A 27,051-nucleotide genomic window follows, 5' to 3' on the forward strand; every position below is an offset into this window, starting at 1 on the left:
ATTCTACAGCAAAACGTAACTAAGACTCAATTTTACATATTTTCTCTTTTTATTTGTAGAACGTAATGAAATTCAGGCAGTTATTTCAAAATTATTGAAAAAGCTCAAATTTTAGCAAATTAAAATTAATTTCGTTATATTGGACAAATTTTTAATTTCTTTTATCATAAGCTGTCTTATTTTAGTCGGAGAATAATCAGTGAAGTCCATATAAAGCCGCACTAACATTGCGCCATAATTAGTCGTAAGGAAAAACACATTGTAAACCTATATTTACATTGATTAACTCACTCCCTGCTCAACCCAGACAGTAACAATGAATAGTTAAAAATAGAAGGAAACAGTGTCCCATGAAAATAATGCTGATTATACCCTAAATCAGGGGTTGCCAAACTTTTTTGATCATCGACCCCTACATAATTTTTCGAAATCTCCATCGACCCCCATAAAAGTAATTTTCTGTTAATTAGAATAAAACTCTATTAGATACTGTGTTTGTACATTTATTTTATGATTTTGAACATTTATTTAAGTAATAGTACATAGTGTAACAATAGTTTTATGAAACATATATTAATGTTGAAATATAAATACCTTAATATTTATGAAATAATAAGTAATTATAAGTAAGTAGAAATAATAAGTAAAGTAACTACGAATTTATTGCTGCTTAATCAATGACATGGGTGTGCCTGGGTTTTTTTTTCTGAAAGGTTCGTTATATTGGGTTCAAAATTGGTCAATTTTAATCTTAAATCCCTTCGAAACTCCACATTTAATTTATTTCTGTTCTTAGTTAAGATAGAATTTACGTGACTGAAACCGGCTTCAACCATATAGGAACTTGGAAATGCTATCATAAATGGCTGAGCTATTTCGTAAAGTCTTACATATTTTTGCATTATATTTATATTTGTCCAAAATTTGCTTATTGTTAAATTTTTAAAAAGCGTCTTTGCTTCAAATCCCCATAATAATTCAGCAAGCTCATCTTGCAGGTTGATGTCCACGTTTTCAATTTGAGAAGAAAATGGCACAATAACCCAATCAGAGATGTCAATGCTTTCCAAATCAACAAAACGTAGTTTAAAATCGTCGCTCAATTTTTGAAGATTACCTGTATATATTTCCAAGTCTTCTTCTTTTATTTCTAATTGTCAGATATCTGAAAAATACTGATAATCCTTCGAGCAATCGACCCCCTGGCTCAGATCGACCCCCGCTTATATTAAATAGACCCCAGGGGGTCTATATAGACCACTTTGGCGACCTCTGCCCTAAATCATTGTATTTTCAATTATGCTATGTTGCTTTATTGTTTACCAATGCCTGGAGAGTTGAAGCGTCTGCATCATGCCAGATTTCAATGATGGTACTTTACTTACTTTTACTTTACACACTTAGAAATTATATATATAGTAAATTTAAGACACTATATGCTAACGCATCGCATGCGGTCTAATATTTGCACTGATTTTCCAAAGAATATGATTCGGTTGTTATATATTAAAATTCAATGAATAAGTTAAACAAGCTCTTAGCAAAGCGAGCGCAAAATTAGTACTATAACTTCTATGTCTTTAAGAGAAAAAAATATGTAGAGTTATCCTATTACAAGCGTAACCACTTTCCAGAAAAAATTCGAAACTGTTAACTGGTGGAGAAATATCGAGAAAACAAATTGTTTACCTAATTACTTCTGATTAAGTATATATTTGTAAATTTAATATCTGTGTTCATATAATCCGCGAACGCTGTTGTTCTTGTACTTAATTGCTGCAAAACTTTCATGAACATTGTAAACAAAAGGAAATCTTTTTAATTGGGAACGAAAAATAACGCACTAAACTCAGCAGCAGCAAGAAATAATATAATTTATAAAAGAAACTGAAAGACGGGTAGGGTCATTCTATGACCCCAATAAATTATAAAACGTCTATTAAGGGAAGCAAAATGCCGAAAGTTCCTTTTAATTATTCACAAAAAGCTGTTAAGGACGGGAAACTCAGCTACTAATAAAAAAATGGATGGACAGGTATCTCGTTTTTTAAGAATATGAAGTTATAGAATGCTTGGGGTTTTAAAATAACCCCCACGCATCCTCTCGGGTTAAAAAAATGCCACCTTTCCTACAAAGATAGAGTAAAACATCGTGAAATTTTCATTTCGTGACAACAAAGTCTATTGTGGTATGATTGCAATCAACAAATTAGCTCGTTACTGTTAGGTCTTTGTACCATTGAAAAGCAATCTTAGCGACCTTAAACATCGTGCCTAGAAAGTAGAAGTTTGTTTTACATTAAAAAAAACAGTCATGTGAAAAAAACATGCATGTGGTAGCATGTGTTTTTTTTTCTATACTTGACATATCTTTAGGTCAACTACCCTTAAAAATTCACATCATTTAGATTTTAAAAATCTAAATATAAATATTATTATACTTAATACGTTATAGTAGATAAAACAATCTGGTTTCTACAAAATAATTCATATTATTAAAACACTTAAACTACAATTTCTTTCATTTGCGAAAAAAAAGAAAACATTTTACTAACTAGAATGCACCAATAATTCAAATTTATGCTATTAAGATCATTTAGGAAGTTATGGTTTCAAGTGTGGGTCCATAGTTTCCCCAAATTAAATTATTGGTAATTATTAGTTTACTACCACTTTCTCGAATCTTCCCCAGCAACCGACCAAGTTGGCAGCTGTGCAAGAGCGATGTTTTTTTTTTTTTTTTTTTTTAAATATTTTATCCTTTTGTTTGATTCAAATATGCATTTTATACCTTACATTCATAGAAAATATCTGTAGGTCACACAATAGGCTTTAATTGCAGTAAAAGAACTATCATAAACCAACAGAAAAATTTTCGTTTTTTTTAATATTTTATATATTTTGTGCCTAAATTTTGGTAATAAATTTTAAATATAAAAAAATGACATCAACTAATTTTCTTTTATTTTGTTTCATTCTTGTGGCCTTGGCAGTCTCTTAAGTATTCCTTTTTTACCGTCTAGTAGGACGTAATCACCTATAAAGAAAATGACAGAAATAAAAACTATCTTAATACCATATTCATACATATATACAGGGGAGGGACAAAATTATAGAAACTCTTCTATACTAACTCTAAATAAACAACTTTTCTTTTGGCAACAAATATTTTGGAAGATTTTACATCACAAAACTATTGGGACTAGTTTGAAAGATTATGCTTGAAACTCTTAGAGATGATGTCAATACTGTTCATGCAAAATTCGAATTAAACAAAATGAGGAGAGCAAGTTATATAATAACTTCTTCCCAGTTTTAATACTCGCAATTTTCATATCATTCTTAGAATTGTTTTAGTTAATCACCTGGTGGCTCTCACTGATTCTTCCTATCTGACATGAGTCAAAAAAATAAAATAAAGACTTGACTAGGCATATAGTTTAGTATATGGATGGCAATATAGTTGCACGGTCAGTAGACCCACCTCTCACTCGGCTGCCCGCAGGTACTGGGTGGGTTGCTCTCCGGTGACAATAGTTTGTTGTATATGAACGGTAATAAAATGAAAAAGAAAACAACAGGCTATGTACAATCTTAACACTATTTACAATATTTCTGGGATAGTGTATACCATCTGATGAGAAAAACACTGTCAATGTGTTGTGTATAATATTTTCATATAGAGCCATGATAGTTCAGGTGATAAGAGCTTTCGAAGATATAGTTCGTTCACCAGGAGTTGGCACTTGGCTCCACCTCCTCCGACGCAGAGTTCATTTCATCGCGGGGGAGTCAGAGGAAAAACATTTCCCCGCATGAAATCGTGGTAACCTCTAATGCGTGCAAAGCCTCCACACGGTTTTTTATAGGTAGTTCAATCAGACCACTATGATGGCAAACCAGTTTACGAAAGAACCCTTTAATAGAAAATCTAGTAAAAATAAAAAAGTGGTAGCAAATATATGTCTAAAATTTTTTTAAATTTTTGACTATGATTAGTTTGTCTTATTTACTTGTCTACCACTACAGATTCAATTCTCAAATATGTATGACAAATTCCTCTCAGTCACTTTTAAAATAGAATTTGGTTTCATGCGCTCAAACTGTTCACGTTTTAAATAGTCTGCGCAGACTACTTACAAGAAACCGCGTGGAGGCTTTCTGATGTAGAAGGTGATGGCCAAGTACAAACAGTGAATTCTTTTTCAGTCACTTACTTAGCTTTATCATCAGCTATTATACCTTTCGTTATATTTAAAAACTTTTTCCCAGCAAAATATCTCAAAAAGAAGAAACTATTCAATAAAAAGAGAGAAATATCAAAAAGTATATGAAATAAATTGCGCATGTTCAAGCTATGTACGTGAAGATCGCCAAATAGCAGCCTTGTTCTCATCCTTCTCCCCAAAATAGCGAAATAGTATCATCCGATACCACGTGATGAAGGCGGAGCCAAGTGCCAACTCCAGGTGAACGAACTATACATCCAGGGTAACAGCGGGACTCCATCCTGCCACTTCCACACTTAGCAAAGCGTTTGGCAGGCGATACAGCTAGACCAAGGATGCATCTGGTTTAACAATAGCAAATTGGCCTATCACATAAACCTTTGAATTAGTTAAGAGAAATTGTGGTGAGTAAAAACCCTATAAATCGAATTTTTTAAGCAATCAAGAATCGTCCATTTCAAGAATCGTACAGAAAAAGACAACAACTTGAAAATATTTATCCGCTGTCCGGAGCAAGTTGGCATCTCTATGTTTCGGTACAGATTTTCAAAACTTTTCAAGTAAGTCATGCGACTGTCTTGATTTTGATCTTTAAAACTTCCTGTAAGATATTTCTGAGCTTTAGCACTTTCTGAAAGATATTTTGCAGGAATTCATTGAAAGTTCTGTCCAATTTCTACAAAATTCTTACGGGAAGATTTTTGTAAGGTTTGTCACATTATGATTTTGATATACGGTTACATTTTTTACCACTAATGAAGTATTGAAACAATTTAGCACCAATTCTGAAGAATTATCCAATCAATAACTCAATTATATTAATTTATATAAATTATCGATTATATTAATTTGTATCTATTATATTAATTCATAATCAATTTATATTTGAACGAAGTGTAAGGGACACATTCGCGAAATAAACTGTTTTTAATTATTTTAATCTCACCTTTACTTTAAACGACCTCCATTATGTATAGTTAAGTTTTTTTTCTAAATTAAAATTTTAATTTTCTAATTCAAATATGTTTTTCACAAAATTTCTAAAACTTATATTAAGGAGGTGGGAGATTATAAAAGACCTTTTGCACCATGTGACATAAATAGTTTTCATGTGAATAAAATATACTAATTTTAAAGCTTAAGAGGCTCTAATTCAGAAAAAATATGAATGTTTCCCATCATAATTACCTGTTTTAAACTGTTTTGTAGCGCCATGAAGACCTACAATGCATGGAAGACCATATTCACGACTCACCACAGCACCTGTGACGAAATATGCCATAAATTTGCGTGTTACTTTAATGATATAAATCTATTAATTTATGCAATTCTTAAATGTGACATTAATCTATAGATTATCTAATTATATTTTATCTTATTGATTCAGGGATGTCACAATTGAAAAAAAAATATGTAGTGGTAGAGAATGATTAAAGATTTACACTAGTTCCTGCATACCAAAATATGTCTATAAACTAAAATATTTACATACAGATTATATAACTGTCCAACTTAGTTTCTAAATTTAAACCCTTAACCTTTTAAACAACTCCCCCTCCCTGAAACAATTGTTACCACTTTTTATGCTTTTTTCTCAGATGTGACCACCCTGCAAACAATTAGGACTTAGCGTCTTTTTTTTCTAAAAAAAATTTAATTTCTTACAATGACTAAATCTTAACGGTTCAAGCCACTAAGGCTTTCACCTCTCAATGAAGAAACGCAGGTTCGAAACTCGGTTGTAGCTGGTTGGTACGGATTCTGCTACCGGCTCACACTAGCCACAGTGATGACGTAAAATATTCTCAGTGGCAGACACGGATCGTTATTTAAAGCCCCCCTATTGTCATGCTATTCATGGAATGTTTTCGTGTCTTTCCTCTCCATGTAACGAAATGCTAATGTGTTCCATCAAAAATTCCTTCACAAAGCAAAACATCTCCCAATACTTATGCAGGAATTCCTTTGTCTTCTGGTTTCGGTTCAAAATTACAAGACTACGAAGTTGAACATTGGTTGTGGCAAGCCCAAAATTGGATCCACTGTTCAACGACGGTTATAAAATCCTTATGATGTAAACCGTAGGAGCTCAGAGAAAAGAACATTCTCATCCCAATGAGATGACCCGAGTTCGAATCCCAACAAAGGCTGGTCGATACGTATCCCACACTGGCTAGAACCGACCACAGTGCTGACGTAAATTATCGTCACTGATAGACGGATCATGGGTTGGATTTCCCTTGACTTCCGACTAAATGTGTGATCTTTTCTTCTTTACGTAACGCAAATGCTGATTAGTTCCGTCAAAAAAATGTCCTCCTCGAAGGCAAATTTCTCCCTGTTTTCAATCTAAGAATTCTAATGTCTTTTGATTTGGGTTCAAAATTACAAGGCTGCGAAATTTTAGTTACCGTAAAATATCCTCATTGGAAGACGGATCATGGGTTAGAGTCCCAGGCTTGCCGAGTAAAGTTTTTATAATTTTCCTCTCCATGTAACGTAGGATTGGATTGGGAATGAGGATTAAGCTTCATCAAAAAGTCTCCCACGAAACTAAATTATCCAAACACTTGATTCAGGTGTTCCCTCGTCTTCTGCATTTAATTCAAAACTACAAGCCTACAGAGTCGAACATTGATAGTCGTAAACTTAGAATTATTCAAAATAAACTCAGAAAATGAATATACTTAAATACTGACATTTTATGTAATAAATATTTAAAAATAAAGTATTTGAAAGAGTGATAGCGAAACTTCGCCATATTTAATTAGTTTCTAAATCATTTAAGTGGCAATGTATTTCAGCCGGATAAATATGTATTATTTCTTGACATGACTTTTCAAAATTGCAGCCAAACTACATCACACACTAATTAATCAATACATCACAGACTAACAGAAATTATCAACCACTTTTTTTAGTGAATTTTCATTGCTTTATATTAAACCTTTTTATGTGCTAAGTATATTAAAGCTCAAAGAGTTATAAGAGCTTAAATTGGTATATTACCATGAGAGATGAGTCCTCCCAGCTCAGTGACAACACCAGATATTATTGGGAAATAAGGACTCCATCCTATGTCTGTTCCGTAGGCGATTAAAATTTCTCCTGGCTAAAAATTTAAAAATATATTAAAGCAGCTATTTATTTAAACATTTCGCTTTATTTAAAAAGAACTGGGCACCTGGGCCGCGCAGCGGCCCCTATCCCATACATCGTGACATATATACATTGTGTTTAAAAACATTTTGAAATTTTGCTACATTGTGGTGATTTAAACATTTCAGTTTAAGAAATGCATATTTATGTAATATTTTGAAAGAAAATAATGGTTTTTGTTATTGATGTTTTTAATGCTACATGCCAACATAGCAAACTTACTTGGTGAAACTAAGCGAATTTACGGCTGAAGGTGAATATCTTGTTTTTTCAGTAGCGCTATCTATGGCCAAGAATACGACTTCAGAGATGATTTTCAATAATTAAAAAAATTTTAAGCACAATATCAAACCATTTCTTTTTAATTAAAGAGAATGCAAGCCGTGGTGGTTCAGGCAATAGAACGCTCTCCTCCCAATGAGGTACGCCGGTTTCTAATCCCAGCGATGACAAGTCGATGTGAATTCCTCACCCGGCTCGCACCGACCACAGTGCCTACGAAAATTATTCTCAGTGGTGGATGGATCATGGGTTAGAGTACCTTTGTCCTCAGGCTAATAGTGAGAAGTCTTAGTGGTTTTCCTCTCCATGTAACGCAAATGCGATTTAGTTCCGTCTAAAATGTCCCCCAGGAAGGCATCTTTCTTTCAATGCTTGATCCAGGAAGTTCCCTTGTCTTCTGGATTTCGCTCAAAGTTACAAGGCTGCGGAGCTGAACATTGATAATCGTAAATTCAAAATTGTGTCAGCTGTTCAATGACAGTTGTAAAAAATAAAATGAAAAAAAAAGAGAATGCAAAGTCTCTGTATTTAAACATAGGGAGGAAAAAGTCAACGAAATATAGTATGGGATCGTTTTATGTAAAATTACGTAAAACTAACACTGGGGTAATTATTTTTAGGTTGCATGGGATATTTTTAAAGAATCCTAGACACTTTTGATTCTCTGATTTCAAATCTGCCATCAGTTTTTCTCTCCATTTTATAATTTACTTTTAAATTACATTTTTAAAATTTTCTTTTCAAAATATACAAGTTTACATATACGAGTTTATAACATGTAGTAGTATAAATGTTGCGACAGACCTGTAAGCAATTTAATGCACATCATATTCAAATTGAATAAAAATCCATGTCTGGAAATGTCGTCATACGCCACTAGGGGTGCTTTCTACCATGAACTGTTTTTCCATGTGCTTCTAATTATGTCATAGAAAGGAAGCATTCTTAGCAGCGTAATACGACATTTTTGGGCTTGTGTCTCGATTTAGTTTTAATTATGATAATATGACCTAACGCTCCACGAAATTTGTTGCAACATTTAGGCGCCTCACTGTTAAACATTACCTTTTTAACCTTTTCATATATAGTGAAAGAATTGAAGTCTTTGTGAAAGAAAGTGGAATGTGTCACTTATGAGAATTGATACATGACAGGCTTGGCTTGCTCGAAATAGAATGGAAAGTATAGTTGCTAACGTAACGAAATTAGCTGGGATTGGAACCCAGTTCACCTCATTGGAAGGCAAGCGCTGTTTCCCTCAAGCTATTAATTTTTTATTTGTTATTTTTATAACAGGTATTTCAATTTTCTCAGCAGTAAGCGAATCAAACAGCAATTTTGTTAACATTCATACTTTTTAAGCCAGTGATCGGATTTTGTAATATTCAGGGAGCTGACCTCACATCAGAAAGGTCCTGAGTACGAATCCCGGACAAGACATGGATGTATTTTTATTCTCTGTACTATCTGTTCTTACTGTGGGAGCATTGATCTACCTAATATGGTGCCGCTGAAAGAATGGGCAATAAATCTTCCCTACTAATGCCTGAATGATTAGCGTCAATCGGGTAATAATTGGAAGAAAAGTAATTTTTAAACCTACAACCGGTAAAGAATATTGCTCTAAAGTAAATATATATATATAAAAAAACGATTTTGAAAATGTTTCTTAAAAACAATTTTTCAAGGGCTTGAAATACAAATTCATTATTCGTTCGCCTTCATTATTCATTCGCCTCTACAAACCTGCAAATGAGCTGCTTCGTCCAAAGATACAGCAACTCTAGCATATCCTTTTACAACACCTTGACTCACAGGAATACCTAGGAAGGAATTGGAAACCAATAAATTTCAAATAGGCAAATTCAATAAGACATTAATTTATTGCAAACTACTGTTGTTGTTGTTTTCTAGTGCGACTCGCCAATGCCAGCAAGCCTGTTTGGGAAAGCAAGCAAATTTAAGGCCGAGGGTGCCTTTCTTGCTTTTCAGTGGCCCCATTTATGACCAAGAATACGATTTCAGTCGCACACATATGTCAATTCCCGTTTAAAAAGGCGATCACATTCATGCACCCATTCATTCTTCCACAGATCATAATTTTAACCTAAGCCAGAGAATGAGCAATTTGTTACCTGAACTTGGAGTACTTTGTGACCCTGACAAATTGAACGTGCACCAATCGCCATTTAATCCACGGTTTTTCTTCGAACGAAGGGATTCGAACTTCATTTCTCACGAACATGAGTCCAACCTCCTACCAGCCAGTCTATCCCAACCCTACTAATTCAGAGATGCCAACGTGCTTCACTTTGTAAAAAAATGTTTTTAGTGGTAACGGAATTTAAGTTGTTTTTAGGTTAGTATTTTTCTTTTAAATAATTTTTCCACCACTACATATCAAAAAATAATACATACCAGGCCATCTCGGCCCCAACATTTTGTTTGTTGCACTCATTACCTTATTTATAAGAATATAGCCGACCATCATTTCAGTTCTTGTTATTATTTATATCATTTTATATGCCACCAGCAAAATATGTATCACATATTATTTAGTTATCTAAAGATCTCTTAGCTTCTGTACCGCTAAAGGTGGCTGTAAAAAACTCACCGAATCGCAGTGAGCGAATTTGGTACCCCAGAAACAACATGTCACCTCAACGGTCTGTATAGGGAATGTCGATGGGCAGTGAAGAACATAGAATAACATCAGTGTAAAGTATACTAGACAAATGTATACCGGCCAGTCGCACTTTACCTTTAGGGGAGTTCTTATGGCATATATATATAATGCTAAAACTGATCTTTTTCTGTGTACCTTTTCTAAGTAACTACTTATGATATCGCTTTGAAATTGTTTAGGGATAGAGATTATATCAGTTGCATGCTGTGATAATGTTTTAGCGTTAACTGGAATACTTTTTGAGTTATGAAAGATTTTTAGTGAAAAGTTCTCTGCTCATAATTTTTTTTTAAAATTTCTTTTTAAAATATCTATTAACATTTATCATAGTGTAACCATGTATATGTAAATATTCCTTGAGAAAAAAAATTTAAACTATATCTTGTTTAAATGCTGAGAAAAGATTCATCGACAATGGTCAGTTTTAGCATTATTGGTATATGCCTAACCAACTCCCCTTAAAAAGCATCAGTATATGGTGAACAGTAGCATTTCACCTAAAAAAACATAGTAAGGTAAACCAGACAAAGGCAATCATACTTTTCGATTAATTTTATTTTTATATTTTATAACCGTCGTTGAACAGCCGACCCAGTCTCGGGTATACGACTACTAATGTTCAACTCCGTGTCTTTGCAATTTTGAACCAATCCAGGAGACAGGAAAACTCCTGGATCAGCACCCCCACATTTATGATTTGTTATTGGAACAAGGAGGAATTTGTGACTCGACAGATTTAACGTGCATCAGTCACCATTTACTACACGTTGCGTCTTCGGCCGGAGTTGATCGAATCCACGACTCCTCGAACATGGGCCCGACCCTCCCTTGATTATTTACATCATTAAAAATAATAAACAGTGATTATTATTAAATTGATTAACATGTGCGGTGTTTGATTGGGCGAAAGAAAAATAGAGCTCCGACAATGGTCCCGTTTAACGGAAGAACACCGATCATTCTTTAAAAATGAAGAGCCAAGCAACACACTTTAGACTTATGTGATTTTAACAGCGGATTTTATTTTTAAAATGGCAGGAAAACGTATATGATAATATTTTTATTATGATTTAACCAAGCTGATTTTGACCATCAATAAACACAAATAACTTAAATAAATAGTAATAACAGTTGAGAGTAAAATCAATGAGGGCATATCAGTATTGAGGTGAGCAGGGCAGCCAAAAGGCGACTAACAATGTAAAAATTGGTGACTGGTGAAAAATGAATTTACCATTCAACGATGGTGAAAAATGACAAAAATCGTAAAATTCTTTTAAACGTGATTAAGATTGGCAACTTTTCCTAACAAATTTCTTTTAGTTTATTATTGAAATTTCATGTAGAGAATGTTATAGAACGTGAATAATTTGCATTGTGATAGTTTGCGATGTATAAATAAATAAAGATGAATTTAGTTTCTACCACTACTTACAATTTTAGTCCCAAGTGTCATGCTCAGATGAAATGAAACGAAGAATAATTTATTGGAATTTACCTTTAAACAAACTTATTTATCTATTTATTTTTAAGAAATGTTAGAGGAAATTCTCTGAAATAATAACTATTTAAGAAAGAACTAAAACATATTTTTTTTCTCAAAATATTCTGTTTTAATTCTCTATTACTCAAAATAACCGCATGAAGCAAACCGTAAGAGTTTCAGATACTTAGTTTTTTTTTCTTTTAAATATAATTTGAAATTAATCAATTGAAAATATCAGGGTAAATGTAAAGCAAGTTCAGAAATTTTTTTTAAAAAAAATACTGTTTTAAATCGCTATTACTCGGTAAAACCGAACGAGAAAAAAAATTAAAAGTTTTCACACACACTACGGAAAGTGGCTATAAATGTATTAAAACTAACACCTTAGAGTGGTTTTCTAAAAATAAAATCATGATTTGTACACGTTTATGCATTTACAAATTAGGCTTAACTCATTGACTCTAGTGTAATGCACCTACCTTGCATAGTTAAATCCGCTATGTATTCTGTTGTATCTGAAGATTCATCCTCTTCATTTACCTGAATAATCACAGTTGCATACAATTTATTAATTGGGTAAGAAATGGAATTTCCTAATCATTTAATTTTAAATCATTTCACTCTTCACTTTTTTAAACTATAAATAAATCCAAATTTGTTTGTTCTTAAATTCTAAATCTTAAATGTTCTGAGAAGTCAATTTAAAACGTGTTTATACTATGTGAAAAAATTACAGCAAGCTCAAGAGTTAGATGCAAAAGCTGTTTTCGAATTGGATCTTAAACTTTTCCATTCTTTGGTCCATATATGTGAACCTTCACTTCTTAGTTTCTAAAACCACGCTTTAAGAAAATTTACAGTTTTACTCTCACTGAAACATTCGCGAAATGACGTAAAATGCACTTTCTTGAAAACTATAGTCATTCTAAATATTATATAAATAAATTATTCTGAAAATATTTTTCTTCTTCCTTTGACTTAGTAGTTCAGTGATTTGTAAGAAGCGTTTGAATTTATTCTTTAATTAATATTTAAAAACAATACAGCCGAGAACATTACGCTAAAATTTAAATTTCGGCATACGGTATCAGAAGGTATGTATACTTTGATTACCGTATGGCGAAATTTATGACAGTGTAGTAGTCAAGAGAAATTTTAGAGTATTAAAATATCTATGTCAGATATATCTTTTACCCCCAAGAAATAATAATTTTTTATATAATAAATGTTAAATTCCTTTCAATAATTATTTATTTTGCGTTAATATTAAAGCTGATATTTAAAGCAGTATTGCAATTTGATCAGAAAAAAACTTCATATTTTCTATTTAAATTCTTTTCCTTTTCTAAGTCAAATCTATTCATCATCGAATTTAAATAGACCATAATATAACAATATGCATGTTTGTCCCAGCTTTGGATGCAATTTAACATTTGAAATATTTATATTCTTGGATAATAGTTGCAAGACATTTGGTCCACGTATGTGCACCTAAAATTATTAGCCCAATGGCAGTATAATTCATATTATCTTTATCTTATTATTACAGTAAAATAGAAATTCGAAACTACAAAATATTATTTTGCTATGTTCCTTTATACTTCTGTAGTGAAGAGGTTAAAGCCATATTTCTTTTATTTAAAGTCATATTTTTTGTAAAAGAAAGGAAAGCAGAAAAAAATATAATATCTTCCTTCTATATATATATATATATATATATATATATATATATATATATATATAAATATATATATATATATATATATATATATATATATATATATATATATATATATATATATATATATATATATATATATATATATATATATATATATATATATATATATATATATATATATATATATATATATATATATATATATATAAATAACGCTCTCTTGACTTAGACTGGACATTCATCCTGGTTTAGTTGAGTTTCTCTTACTATTTGGTATATTTTTATTTAGTTCTTTATTTTGTTTGTAAATAAAAATCGCCTCTTTTTTTCTAAAACTTGGTAAAATCAGTTGCTAGCAACAAAGTTATTCTATTTAGCATACAAATTATGTGATTTAAGAAAGCTTTTCATACATTAGATAATAACAAACTTAAAAAAAATCTTATTTGATAAATATTATTTGATTTATCTGACTTAAATCTAAGGAAAACAATAAATGAAAGACCATAATAAAAATTAAACATCATTGAATATATGATATAATTTTTATCATATTCTGGAATTTCAACTAAAAAGATAGAACAATTCATTGATAAAAATAGTGAATATTTTGTTGGTTCAATGTTTGAAGTTAATATAAGGGTACTTACTGGTTTTGGAAAACCCCTAATTATTTCAGGAAACTTGTATGCGTCTAATACTGGGAAGATTTTTCTTCGTTGATTCGCTCTAAAGAATGCATAAAATATATGTATACGTTTAATAATGCGTATTCATTGGTATAACTATATTCTACATTAATTAAGAGATGCTTTTTATTATTTTCATGGCTTTATTAAAACTAAGCTAATGTCATTGCAATACTATAATAAATGATATTCAGCATTACATACATGGCTGGTGCCGATCCAGAAAGAATAAATAAAATCGGTAGTAAAAAACTTACATTTCTACATTTTTAAGGGAAAAATTAACCGGTTGGAATATTATTATAACCTACACGTGAAATTGATGGTGAGCGACGTTTTAACTGTTAATACGTAAGGAGTTACTAACTGTTAAAAGGTTAATACTTAAGGCGGAAATCTCTCGAGAGTTCTTTGTTCCATATTAAAATGGTTGTTAATGGAGGTGGGTCGTTCTTAGACGTTAATTTCATTTACGTTAAACGTTATCGAACGTACATGATTTTTTGCAAACGATATTAATTTTAGTCAGTTCATTTTATTGGTGCGAAAATGTCTCATGTCTTGGCATCATGAAAACAGGTTCGATGAATAAAATTTATCGTCAATAGAAAAGATTCCTACTGATATAATTATGTGTAAACACTAATTTACTAATTGTAACTGATCGAACTATTTTTATTTTGGCCCAATTGGAAAGTCTTAATGTCTTAATTCGGATCGTCCAAACTGCAGTGCAATTAAAAATGGGAACGATTTGTAATCGGTAAAATTTAAACGATGCAATTAGGTACAATTTACGCAACTTCCGTCCAATACGAAAACTGGAATTTAAACTCAAATAATCTTCCGTTATTTGGCAAAAAATATATTTATCTAATTGTTATATTAAAATGAAATTTCTAGTACCGCTATAGGATTATTAAAATTTTATTTACAATGCTATATATCGCTATTATTATACAGAGATGTAAACTTGCTCCGATTTGTAAAAAAATATTTTCTAGTAACAACGGAATTTAAGTTATCTTTAGTTTAGTATTTTTCATTTTATATAATTTTTTCACCACTAGATATCACGAAATTCAAAGTATCATATGACATGCATCTTTATTTAGTCGTGGTTACTCTTTAAAAGAGTGGGCTTAGTTATCATTATTCTGCAAGTTTCACTAGTTTATTCGCAACCAATTTATTAAAACCTCTTCAGAAAGCGGAGCAGCTGGCATCCTGGTTATACTGAATATGCAATTATAGTGCTATATACCTCTATGATTAAACAAAAATTGACTTTTTAATGCTATATACATTGGCAATACTATACAATGCAATATATATATAATGTTATGGTTACATTTAAGTTGAATTTATAGTGTTATATACCGTTATTATTAAAAAGAACATGTTTTTAGAGTTAATTAATATGAGTGAGCTAGCCTAACAGTCTCATCATTCCACTAAACGATCTATACGTGGAGACAGCGGGTTAGAATACTGCCAAAAGCCCTGATGATTGTTTTTATTGCTTTAAGGTTACATACTTTGCTTGTCTCTCAACTTGACAAGTGTTTAAAAGCTTTACATATACTTAGTAATAAATGCATATGTCTATATATGCTTAACAACAACTAAAAAAGTCAATAATGCTTCCATAATCCTAACATTTTGATTACGCATTGTTGGACCAGTTCCATATAATTCGTATAATCGAGATCCTGCTGTATATATATATATATATATATATATATATATATATATATATGTGATAAAGTGTGGTAAACAGCTCATGTGTAATTTAAAAAGATAGCATAATATATAGTACCTCGCGATTATTTTGGGGTATCTTGTTTTTAAAAGTTCTCTGATTTCGTCCATCGTCATAAAGAATAGGAGATCTTTGTCAGGAATACGACCTTCAGATACCATTAGTTTTCCCAAATACTGATAACCTTTCCTCCAGTTATCGATGCTTTTGATTATTACGGACTGCAATAAAAAGATTGTAACTTTACTAACAATCAAAAATTTACTGCCACCAAGCAGGCTAGGCAGCCTATTGAAAATTACATTAAATATAAAAGGAAAATACAAAAAGTGTATCTGTTTTTTTGATGGAGCAAGGTGGGTACTATGTTTTTAAACAAAAACTTTCAAATAAAATAGAGAGGAATTTGAAGGAAAAAAAGAACATACTTTGCTGGCTTCTCTTGCCTGCACACCTTTTCGACAATTCGGAATAATAAATCTCAAACACAACCTGGAATAGAAAATGATTTTCATAATTTTTCAGATGTGTAAACTCTTGTTTAAAAATATATCACAAACTAATTTTGAATACCGAAATTACGAAGGATGTTAACTTCTTGTTCTTCGGCCTATTTTACGATATGACAAAATATAAGCTGAGACTGATATTTCAGTAGGAAAAAAAAGACCCAACATAGAATGATTATAGCATTTAACAAAAAATAATTCTGACCAAAACAGATGACCAGGACTGTTAGCATCATATGATTTTCGGGAGAATGTTTTCTAGTGGTAGCGTTAGTTATTGTTTTGACGTACTATTGTTTGTTTTAGAAATTCGATTTAAAGTTATTTTTATACCACTATGTGTTATAATGATTTACAAATGTATATGGAGTGAAAGTTTCTCCCAGTTCTCATGTGGTGAAACATTTAAGAAGGTAGTTTGAGATTTTAGTTGTCTACCACTCTATAAAATAGGACGTGGAAACCCTGCATTAATTAAGCAAAATATTTTTATGTGGTGAAAATAAATATTTGTCCAAATTTTGTTGATAAGATTTTTAAAAAGAGTTATAATATATTTCCCCTTTCAGTTAACGATAATGAAAAAGCATAAGTTCAGTTTGTTATTTAGAGAAAAAAAAAGGTCACAAAATGTTTTATTTATTTACATTGCCTAGTAAAGACCAAAACATGATTATAACCTAGAACAGAGAGTCTTGCGTCTAACTAATGCTTCCGTGCTAATTTTTGTGAATTATTGCAAGACTCTCGTATTTTACCATAACAACTTTTCTTTTATTTTTAAGATGGATTTCTTCTCCTGTGTTTACAAGAAAATGTCAGCTAACGCAAATGCAACTTGCAATAATTCTTATAAAAACACGAAAGAAAAAAACCTACTTCACTGTTAAGTGTCTGTTTACGCGAAGGCGATTTGCAACGATTCTCACAAAAACACAAAACGAAAAAACATACATCACTGTTAGTTGTCTGTTAACGCGAATGCAATCTGCTATAATTCTCACAAAAACACAAAAGGGAAAACATACTTCACTGTTAAGTGTCTGCTAACGCGAATGCAATTTGCAATAATTCTCACAAAAACACAAAACGAAAAAAAAAAAAAAACATATTAGCTAATTCTGCACCCAGCTCGCACCGACCAAGGTGCTGACGTGAAGTATCGCAGGTGGTAGACGGATCATTGGTTAGAGTCCCCTTGTCCTCAGATTAACCGTATGGATATAAGACTAATGCAAGTTTGTTCCATCAAAAAATCCTCCACGAAGCTCTTCCAGGGGAGTTCTCTTGTCCTCTGGATTAAGTTCAAAATTACAAGGCTACAGGAACATTGGTTGTCGTAAATTTAAAATTGGGTCAGCTGTATAACGATATTTATAAAACTACAGCGTTTTATGAGTCAAATATTATAAATATCATATGCACAAAAAAATTCTTAAGTTAGGCCTTTGAACTATTAAATTTAAATATTAATGAGTGAGAATCCAATCACTAGATCAAAAGTTATTAAGCCAATCCGGAGTTCATTCAATTCTACACAATATGTGCAATGGTTGTAAAATAGCAATTAAGTAAGAAGATATACAGTGGTGGCCAAAAGTGTGGACACTTTTTGAAAGTTTCATGTTTTTCAACTTTGTGTGCTTGTAGAATATATTAATTTTCACTTAAATACAAACGTTTATATATCAAATTGTAGGTAATTTAATGTAGAATTTAATAATAAATACAATATTACAATATCTGTATTACAAAAAAAGTTATGCAATTAATAGTAAGATCTATCTTAGATTTGCATTTTTCTAAAGTGATACTTACACAATCAATACTTAGTAGGATAACCCTTAATTTTTAAGACAGCTTCACGGCATCTTTTAGTCGAGTGGATGAGTGTTTGGAGTTCATCTTTCGTAATCACATGGTGCCAAGAATCAATTATAGCTTCACTTAGTTGTCTTTTATTGGATGGACGTTTTTTTCGTACAAGAATTTTCAAACGTCGCCACAAATTTTCAATTGGATTGAGATCAGGACTGTTTCTTGACCATGGTAATATATCTATACCTATATTTTGAAACCATGCTTTGCATACTTTTGTGTGTGGCATGGAGCTGTATCCTGCTGAAAAATAAATGGTTCGTTGTTGGGGAAGAGATCCCTGATGGAAGGTATCAATTTTGGTTTCAGGACAGTTTCGATGGATGTTTTGGCATTCAGGATGCCAAATCAGGCCGGAAAAAATGCACAAGTGCTACTGCCGATAGAAAAATTAAATGGCTATGCCTTCAAGATAGAAAAATGTCATCAGAGGCCATTAGATGTGAAATGAATGCAGCTGGTATTGCAGTAAGTTCACGAACAATAAGAAGAAGGTTATCAGAATTTGGACAAGAAGCTAGAATTCCAAGAAAAAAACCATATTTAAATCAAAAGCAACGCAAAAAACGAGTTAAGTGGGCAAAAGGACACATTAAATGGTCAGAAAATCAATGGAAGCAAGTAATCTGGAGTGATGAGAGTAAAATATCGCTCTTTGGAAGTGATGGTAGAAAATACGTGAGACGTAGAGTAGGTGAAGCGCTTCATCCTGATTGCATTGAAGCAACTACAAAAAATCCCACAAATGTCATGATTTGGGCATGTATATCTGCAGACGGTGTGGGCCGAATTCTGATTGATTCTTGGCACAATGTGATTACGAAAGATGAACTCCAAACACTCGTTCATTCGATGAAAAGACGCTATGAAGCTGTCTTAAAAATTAAGGGTTATCCTACTAAGTATTGATTGTGTAAGTATCACTTTAAAAAAATGCAAATCTAAGGTAGATCTTACTATTAATTGCATAACCTTTTTTGTAATACAGATATTGTAATACTGTATTTATTATTAAATTTTACATTAAATTATCTTCAATTTGATATATAAACGTTTGTATGTGAAAATTAATATATTCTACAAGCGCACAAAGTTGAAAAACATGAAACTTTCAAAAAGTGTCCCCACTTTTGGCCACCACTGTATATATATATATATTAAATTTTATGATAGTAATTAATTTATGTCAAGGATAATTTTAGCACTATAATTAAATTTCATTCAAACGAAAATTCATTTTGTTTTGTAAATCCCATATTTCAACTTCTTGATAATTAATTAAAGTAAAGTTTTTAGAGATAGATATTCTATATTACAAACTCTTAAGTAAATATTTAGAATTTTAGTGAGATTTTTAGAATCGGGGAAGTTTAGATACCTGATATTTTTGAATTTATTCAAATTTTCAGGATATGTTCCACATGAAAAATTTTGACACGAGTTTTTAATTTTTGCGAATATATTTTTTCAATGTTTTGGGGAATCAAAACTAAAGATGATCTTGAAATTTAAAGAAAAAAAAACACATTGATTTACAATTATTCAACTGCTATATAGTAAAACCCTAAACTTTAAGATCTTTGATTTCTTCTCAAACTTTTAAAGGATTTTTAGTTTCGACTCTCAAAATTTAATAATATTTTTGCTTAACAAATGAAAAAAAACATGCGTGTAACAGTTTTGAATATGCTGAAAATTTCAACCGAATAATAAATGTCTAATGTCCTTGTCAGATTTGCCCGTTTTTTTTTTCCTCAAAAAATTCTAAAATTTAAAAAAAAATAGTACGTGGCAGTGACAAGGTCGATAGTCACTTGATAGTGAAAGAAAATCATTGATAGGCAGATTACAACTAGGTTATAATATTTAAATTTAAAACATTGCCCTACCTGTTTAAAATATTTAAGGGAACACGAAGCTCAGAGAATATTTTCGAATAGTCATCAACAGAATTTTTTATTTCTTCCTTAGCAAAGCTGGACAAAGTCTGAAAATGAAAAATAAATAAAATATTAAGTATAGCACAGAAAAATGTTTCTGAGATATTATGTGAAAGGGATAAAAGTACTCATTTTAGTTGAAACTGCAGCGAAGAAATTATTTGTTAACAGAAAATGATAAACACGTTTACTACTTCTCATTTAGATTTATGACAAAGTTGTGATATGTCAAAAATTCAATGGCAAAATTTGATATAGTTAGATATTTTACATTGAACAGACGTCGTGCGATATGTGAAATGTGTGATCCGTAAAAAATATGCTGCTCAGTGATTAAACCTAGATTTTTTTTGTTATCATGTTTTTTTATATCTTCCCTTTTTCTTTAATTTTTTTGCAATTTTTGAGTCCATAATAGAATGAATGAATTAAAATTGTCAAGTTCCTAAACGTCAACATTCACAACTGTATTTCATTTACTTACGTTTTTCGTTAGGTTTTTATTGCTAAGCTCCTCCTAAGCACTGAAATTAACACTTGTATACATGAGGAATTCTATGGACTATTTGTTCCGAATACACGAGTAATTTCTAATTATTTATGTAATTATATGAGTAATATCTAATTATTTATGTAAATATACGAGTAATTTCTAATTATTACGTTAATTGTATATTTATTAAATCGTTATGTGTATAATAATAATGAAATGTTTATAAATTAAATATTTCAGCATTCGTCGAAAATATTTAGAACTTTATTTTAAAAAAATGTACCAGCATACAAATTTAGAATTAAAAAAAAATTAGCATCGAATGAGCGAGGGAAACAATCTCAAGTGAAAAGTGAAAGTTGTTAGGCACTGCAAACAGGGAACGGGATACTTTAGTAAATTAATGAGATTTCTTAAAGAAAGTTTTTGTGTTTCATAAAAAAATTGAGTGAAATTTTTTGAATGAATTGAAAAATTAAAGAAAATTTTGTTTTTCATTACTCGTCTACCAACAAATTACTAAAAAAAAAAATAGAAAAGTTAAAAAAGAGAAAGAAAAAAAGAAAAAGAATGTCTTGTTTCTTTCCTCATAATTCAGATACGCCGAAACCATGCTATCATACTTTAATACTTTGTCCAGAGAGCAGTTGTCCTTGTATACAATGCATAGGTATAGTAAATAATAATAGCTGTCAAATCGTTTTGCCTATATATATATATATATATATATATATATATATATATATATATATATATATATATATATATATATATATATATATATATATATAACATGTAATATTGTACACACTATATATATAACATGTAATATAGTACATGGTATATGGTATATGTATACATGGTATAAAATGTTTCTATAAAATATAAGGTAAATATCATATTTCATTCTAGTGATTCTTCATTGGACAAAAAAGCATTGTATACAATTTGTATACAATGTTTAATATACTGCTCATACATTGTCTTTAATGCCTGAATAAAGTATAGCGGTGATTCTCCTATTTCATTCTAGTAATTCTTCGTTTGACAAAAAACGATAGGCATTGTATACACAATGTATACAATGCCTAATACATTGCTCATACATTGTCTTTAAGGCCGAGATAATGCTTATGGTAACTCTCATATTTCATGCTTTGTCAAAAAACGAAAAAAAAACATTGTCGGTAAAATTTATATTGATTTATTTGCGAAAACAAATAAGTTATATTTTTAGCTTACTTGGAGAATTTTTATGAAGAGTTTTTGGTCTTGACCCCATGGAATTGTATAGATGTCAAACTGAAAGATCAATATAAGATAAATATCCTAAAAATGACATAAACAACATTATCTTAACATTAATCAACATTATCTTAAGGTTATAACATATGTTGTTATTGTTAAAATAATTCTTTAATAATTATAGCGATCAGCTTAATTTCTTTAATTAATTAATTTTTTTCATTGAGTTTCGAAAAAAAATTTGTCCCTCAAAATTGGTGATCGTTAGGTTCAATGAATTATGAAGGTAATGTTATTAAGTTTGTTATTAAGGTTTGGTGTAAAAAAATTTTGCATTTTATTTTTAAGTTAAATAATATATTTGTTCAGTTAAATAATATATTAGGTTCAGTTAAATAATATTTTAAAAAATTAAATTCTGGCAGTTGTTTAAAGCTTCATAAATTTTATAGTAACGAATGTATTTTAAAGTGTAGTTAATATCTTTATTTTGTGAAACACTAATACGAATGTTGTCACAAAATTAATAAAATTTCTTTTCTCTCATTGGCAACGAAGATCTAAAATAAATTGAGCTTAAAGCTGTGCGGAAACGAGAAGATAAAAACAAACTGTTTTTATACATGGTGTCACAAAAGTTTAGGGACACGTGGTTTTCTTCTGTAAGTAATAGTGTACGATAGGAGGCCTCTCTCATTTTTGACGATTTCTTAATATCAAGGTTAGCGTCAAAAATTAATGTATTTTTCTTACGCTTACATAAATCTTCTTAAATCAACTGAAACACATTAAATTCATAACTACGAGGGTTAAAATTTGAAACTAAATTAACATATGTAGAATAATAAACCAAGAACCTATCACATAACGTAATTAAAAACTACAATATAATAATTATTGATTTCTTTAAGTCAGGAACTAAAAGGGTAATTTTTTGGAAACAAAATTCATAACTATTACTGCCATCATCAATAAGTGCGAGAAACTCTTGAAAACTTTTCATAACTTCCTAATTCGTATCTTTCTTTGTAGGTATAATATTTCGTAGGAGTTGAAGTTCTATGTTAAATTAAAAACAAAAACTTACTTCTTTTAAGCATCTGTGACCATGTCTTTGAATAAATTGACGGTACAGTTCGCTTGCCAATGTATTCGAGGTGTTCAGCCATTTTTCTGCATCCTGAATAAGATTTATTAAATATCAAACAAAATTTTACACCCAAAAAACATTAATCGCATAAAATTATTTTAAAGTTGTTATATTTTCTATCACTATTTTTCTCCCTTTAAGGTTTCAACTTTATATAAATGTGTATTTATATGATCTAGTGGGGCACGCTAAATATGTCAGGGTCAGAAAGTCCTCCAAGTTTCCATGACAAATCAATACATCTTGGGGTACAGGATAGGAGACTAATAGTGCTCTGATTAATTTCCCCGGTTGGGCAACTATTTACAGGTAATATAAAATGGGTGGCACTCCCTAGGTAGCTGTAAGTTGCCTCCCCTCGCAGGTCGTGCGCTTGGCATTAGCCAAATAATCGTTACATTGAGTAATAAAATTTATTTATTGCTCAATATTTTTTTTTAAAAAAAAAGAGCTCTTCTTTGAAGTAAAAACAAAAAAAAAAGACTGGCATTACACCACCAAGTTTTACCAAAATTGTTATTTTTTAATGAAATTCATTTATCTAATATAACAAAATTACTTTTGATATTTCTATTATATTACTATCCCAAAATTTACTTAATTCAAAAGTACATAAATATGGATAGTTTAAAATATCCTTGTTATAAATATATGGCAAGCAGGATATAAAAATACCCAGCTCGCTTACAATATTAATAAAATTGACATTTCATTACAGTTTGAAATAATTTTCATAAAAGAACGTGAAAGTTGGCAAGTAACGATTGCACGCATTTTTTTCTTTAGAATATTTTTAAAAACACATACTTGTAAGCTCATGGCCTTAAATTTCTCTGCACCCAAATCCTTTTCAATTTGACGAGCCACTTTCTGAAGAAGAAAAATTACATGATGACTAAATTATATAGGGAAATATTTATTACATTGATATTATCACTACGTATATGATATGTATGATATGACAGGTAGCGTGAATATACATTCTGTACGACAAAAATTACGATTAAAGATATTTGAATTAATCAAGATTTTTTTTTTCTTTAAACCACCTTTTTTCTACACTGGTGGACAAAATTAAGAGATGGAAAGCATTTTCGCACATTCATTTGCACATGCAAGATACCCGCACACCGTTCCATGTGTTTGACAATGTTTCCATGAATGTCCAGAGGCACAGGAAGGAAGTCCTAGTGTCCTATGTGTTTCTTTTCAGGGCGCTGTTGGCCCTGAGCTCATTTTTATGGACGACAATGCACGACCACATAGGGCTCTCATGGTTGATGAGTATCTGGAAAGCGAGGATATTCAACAAATGGATTGGCCTGCCAAATCCCCTGACCTGAATCCTATTGAAAATGCTTGGGATGCTCTTGGGAGAGCTATTGCGAAGCGCCAACCTCCCCCCAGAGCCATTCTGGAGTTAAAAATTACTCTGGTGGAAGATTGGGAGGGTCTTCTACAAATCCTCCTTAACTCCCTTATTAACAGCATGCATACTCGTTGTGGATGCTGTCTGTCTGTCAGGGGTGACAATACACCATACTAGAGGCCACACACACTGTACAAGCCTCACTTTTATTGTCATCTCTTATCCTTAAGTTCAGACTACATTGTATTTATTGGCAATAGGTCTTGTCAGTGAATGGCACTTTCATTTTTGTTTTGCATACTTTATTATCATGGAATGAGCCATATCCATACCAAATTTCATTTATTTATATTCAGTATTTTTTGAGATATTTGGAAAAATGTCTTCCATCTCTTAATTTTGTCCAGCAATGCATTTCTAAAAAATAAAATTGTAAGTACAATATTTTGATTGTTGGCAGACTTTTAAAAAAAGTTTAACACAACTGTGAATTTTCAAAATTATTTATCAATATTATAAATATTTGTAATAATTTGAATGCTTAAACTGAGACAAATTTATTGTTGCTAATGTAGAGACGCTGTTTTACGGATGAATAGTGAATTTTAAAATGACATTTCGAGTTTCGATTAAATTTCTCCCTTTATATTTGTGAATTGTGATGGGCGTTTGCTTAATTGCACGTAATTTTCTGCTATTTAATCCCAATCTGCTGACATATATTAGAATAGTTTAAAAACTTCTGCAATTTAGTTGTCAAGGCTCAAAATTATACGGAGTGATTTGTCTTATATGTTTAAAATAAGTAAAATGATTAATGTTAATAGATTTGTTATAGATGTTAGATAGATGTTACAGGTGTACAATGTTTATAGATTAGTTATACAAGTTATTAAGTAGTTTTGCAAGATTTAAACTGGTTATACAAGAAATAATCCTGTATGTTTCATAAAAAAAACTGGTAGTAAAACCATAATACTTGTGTTTGCAAGGAATGACACTGGTGTACAAATAATTTGTTGAATTTATACAAATACTTGATCTTGCCTAATACGGGTAGGAAGATTTCAAAACTGAAATTAGTTTTGCTTCTAAAACTACAGTTTTTTTAATGACATTTTTAGTCAATTTTTTTGTCGAAATGTACTAGTTTAAAAGCGTCCTATATAATAAGGGATAACGTAAATGTTACGACAAACTTCTAGGGCAGTTAGGGGACATTCTCATCAAAATTGGAATTGCTCAGAAACCCTTTCCCGGAAATGTCGTCTTGGTGTTTCGTATTATGACCTGTTCAGAAACATAGTAATAAGAAAGCAACCCTAGAAGCATATCAGGACTTTTCCTGGCATAGGTTCCTATGCAGCTGTATTCCTAAAGATATTCCCTTATTCCTCTGGAAATTAGCCGTAGCAAAATTTGAAATCAGGGATACGAAAGTATCTAAGATCTTTTAAAAATCTCATGCAACAAAAAAATTGTACCCCAGTGTAATAATTCGTGATTAAATTAGCAAGTTTCAGAATTAATTATTCCCATTGCCTCCCAGACGAATGCATGGAAATCTCCTCAAAGAGAAGCCCTTGCATAACCTAATCTCTCGTACTACTGATGATCATGATAAGTGAGCAATAATTTAACAATTGATTATTAGTCATAGCTATAAACATTATGTACATCAGTACAAAATGCATTTACCTGTATTGACGAAGGTATATCGGCACTTTCCACTTGTGTTGTCGTAGCTAATATTCTTCCAAAATCACTGTATACATCATTATCGAATTCTGAAAATTCAAATAAGGTTTTCAACTCTTTGTCGCACGATTTATGTTCAACATATTTTCCATACTTTTTTATTGTTTTGTATTAATTTAGGTCAAAATAAGGGGAAAATATTATATTCAGCATTTTAATAGTGTATTTTTCTGAAATACAGCATGAATCATAGGTGTCTTTTTTTTAACGTCCACTCAATTCCAACACCACTCACATCCAAACCAGTTTTCGAATAATTTTACTAAAACGTGCTATATGTGTAACAGTTTTACATTCAGTTTTTTTTCCGTCTTACTTTCAATCTAGAATGAAGCAAGTCCGTTTATGTTTGTGTTCCTGGTCTGTAAACTGGGTGTTTGAGGCCGCTTGCGTCATTATTACTACCGATTTCTAACGTTGTAGTGAGAGTCATTGTAATAGTCGGAATGGAATTCTTTTCAGGGATGTTTCCCAAACGGTCACCAATAGCCCAATGTGAAGCTCTAGTGTGGGGTAAATAAAGTACTTAGCCTTAAAGTAGAATTTTAATTTTATATTGTTATTACCTTATAATTTTATCACCATACGTATATAATTGCATAATCATAACATAATAATAAACTCATAATCAAATTCCTCTTTCAACAAGCTCATAACTCTTTTTTTTCTCCGCTCCAATTACTCCATTTGCTTTTCCAACACCTCATCAGACTAAAATATTGGGTAACACGTGAA

The 27,051-nt window shown here is 31.0% G+C and overlaps 1 protein-coding gene across 1 annotated transcript in view; it reads right to left on the bottom strand.

The window, feature by feature from the left end:
- Nucleotides 1-2,858: 2,858 nt before the first annotated feature.
- The window catches only part of LOC107436885 (uncharacterized), a 76,049-nt gene continuing 51,856 nt past the window's right edge, over nucleotides 2,859-27,051 (bottom strand). Inside the window, exons 28-40 of the mRNA XM_087149835.1 lie at nucleotides 26,257-26,345; nucleotides 23,997-24,059; nucleotides 23,127-23,219; nucleotides 22,037-22,096; nucleotides 20,251-20,348; nucleotides 16,403-16,466; nucleotides 16,032-16,195; nucleotides 14,174-14,252; nucleotides 12,322-12,382; nucleotides 9,417-9,493; nucleotides 7,239-7,341; nucleotides 5,418-5,492; nucleotides 2,859-3,037 (exon numbers count right to left, since the gene is read on the bottom strand). Coding sequence (XP_087005961.1) covers nucleotides 2,973-3,037; nucleotides 5,418-5,492; nucleotides 7,239-7,341; nucleotides 9,417-9,493; nucleotides 12,322-12,382; nucleotides 14,174-14,252; nucleotides 16,032-16,195; nucleotides 16,403-16,466; nucleotides 20,251-20,348; nucleotides 22,037-22,096; nucleotides 23,127-23,219; nucleotides 23,997-24,059; nucleotides 26,257-26,345 — 1,091 coding nt within the window. The 3' untranslated portion in view covers nucleotides 2,859-2,972. The remainder of the gene's footprint in view (nucleotides 3,038-5,417; nucleotides 5,493-7,238; nucleotides 7,342-9,416; nucleotides 9,494-12,321; nucleotides 12,383-14,173; nucleotides 14,253-16,031; nucleotides 16,196-16,402; nucleotides 16,467-20,250; nucleotides 20,349-22,036; nucleotides 22,097-23,126; nucleotides 23,220-23,996; nucleotides 24,060-26,256; nucleotides 26,346-27,051) is intronic.

The sequence above is a fragment of the Parasteatoda tepidariorum genome, chromosome 8, assembly GCF_982258835.1.
Source record: "Parasteatoda tepidariorum strain Cologne lab strain chromosome 8, Ptep-v5.0, whole genome shotgun sequence".
Taxonomy (NCBI): Eukaryota; Metazoa; Arthropoda; class Arachnida; order Araneae; family Theridiidae; genus Parasteatoda; species Parasteatoda tepidariorum.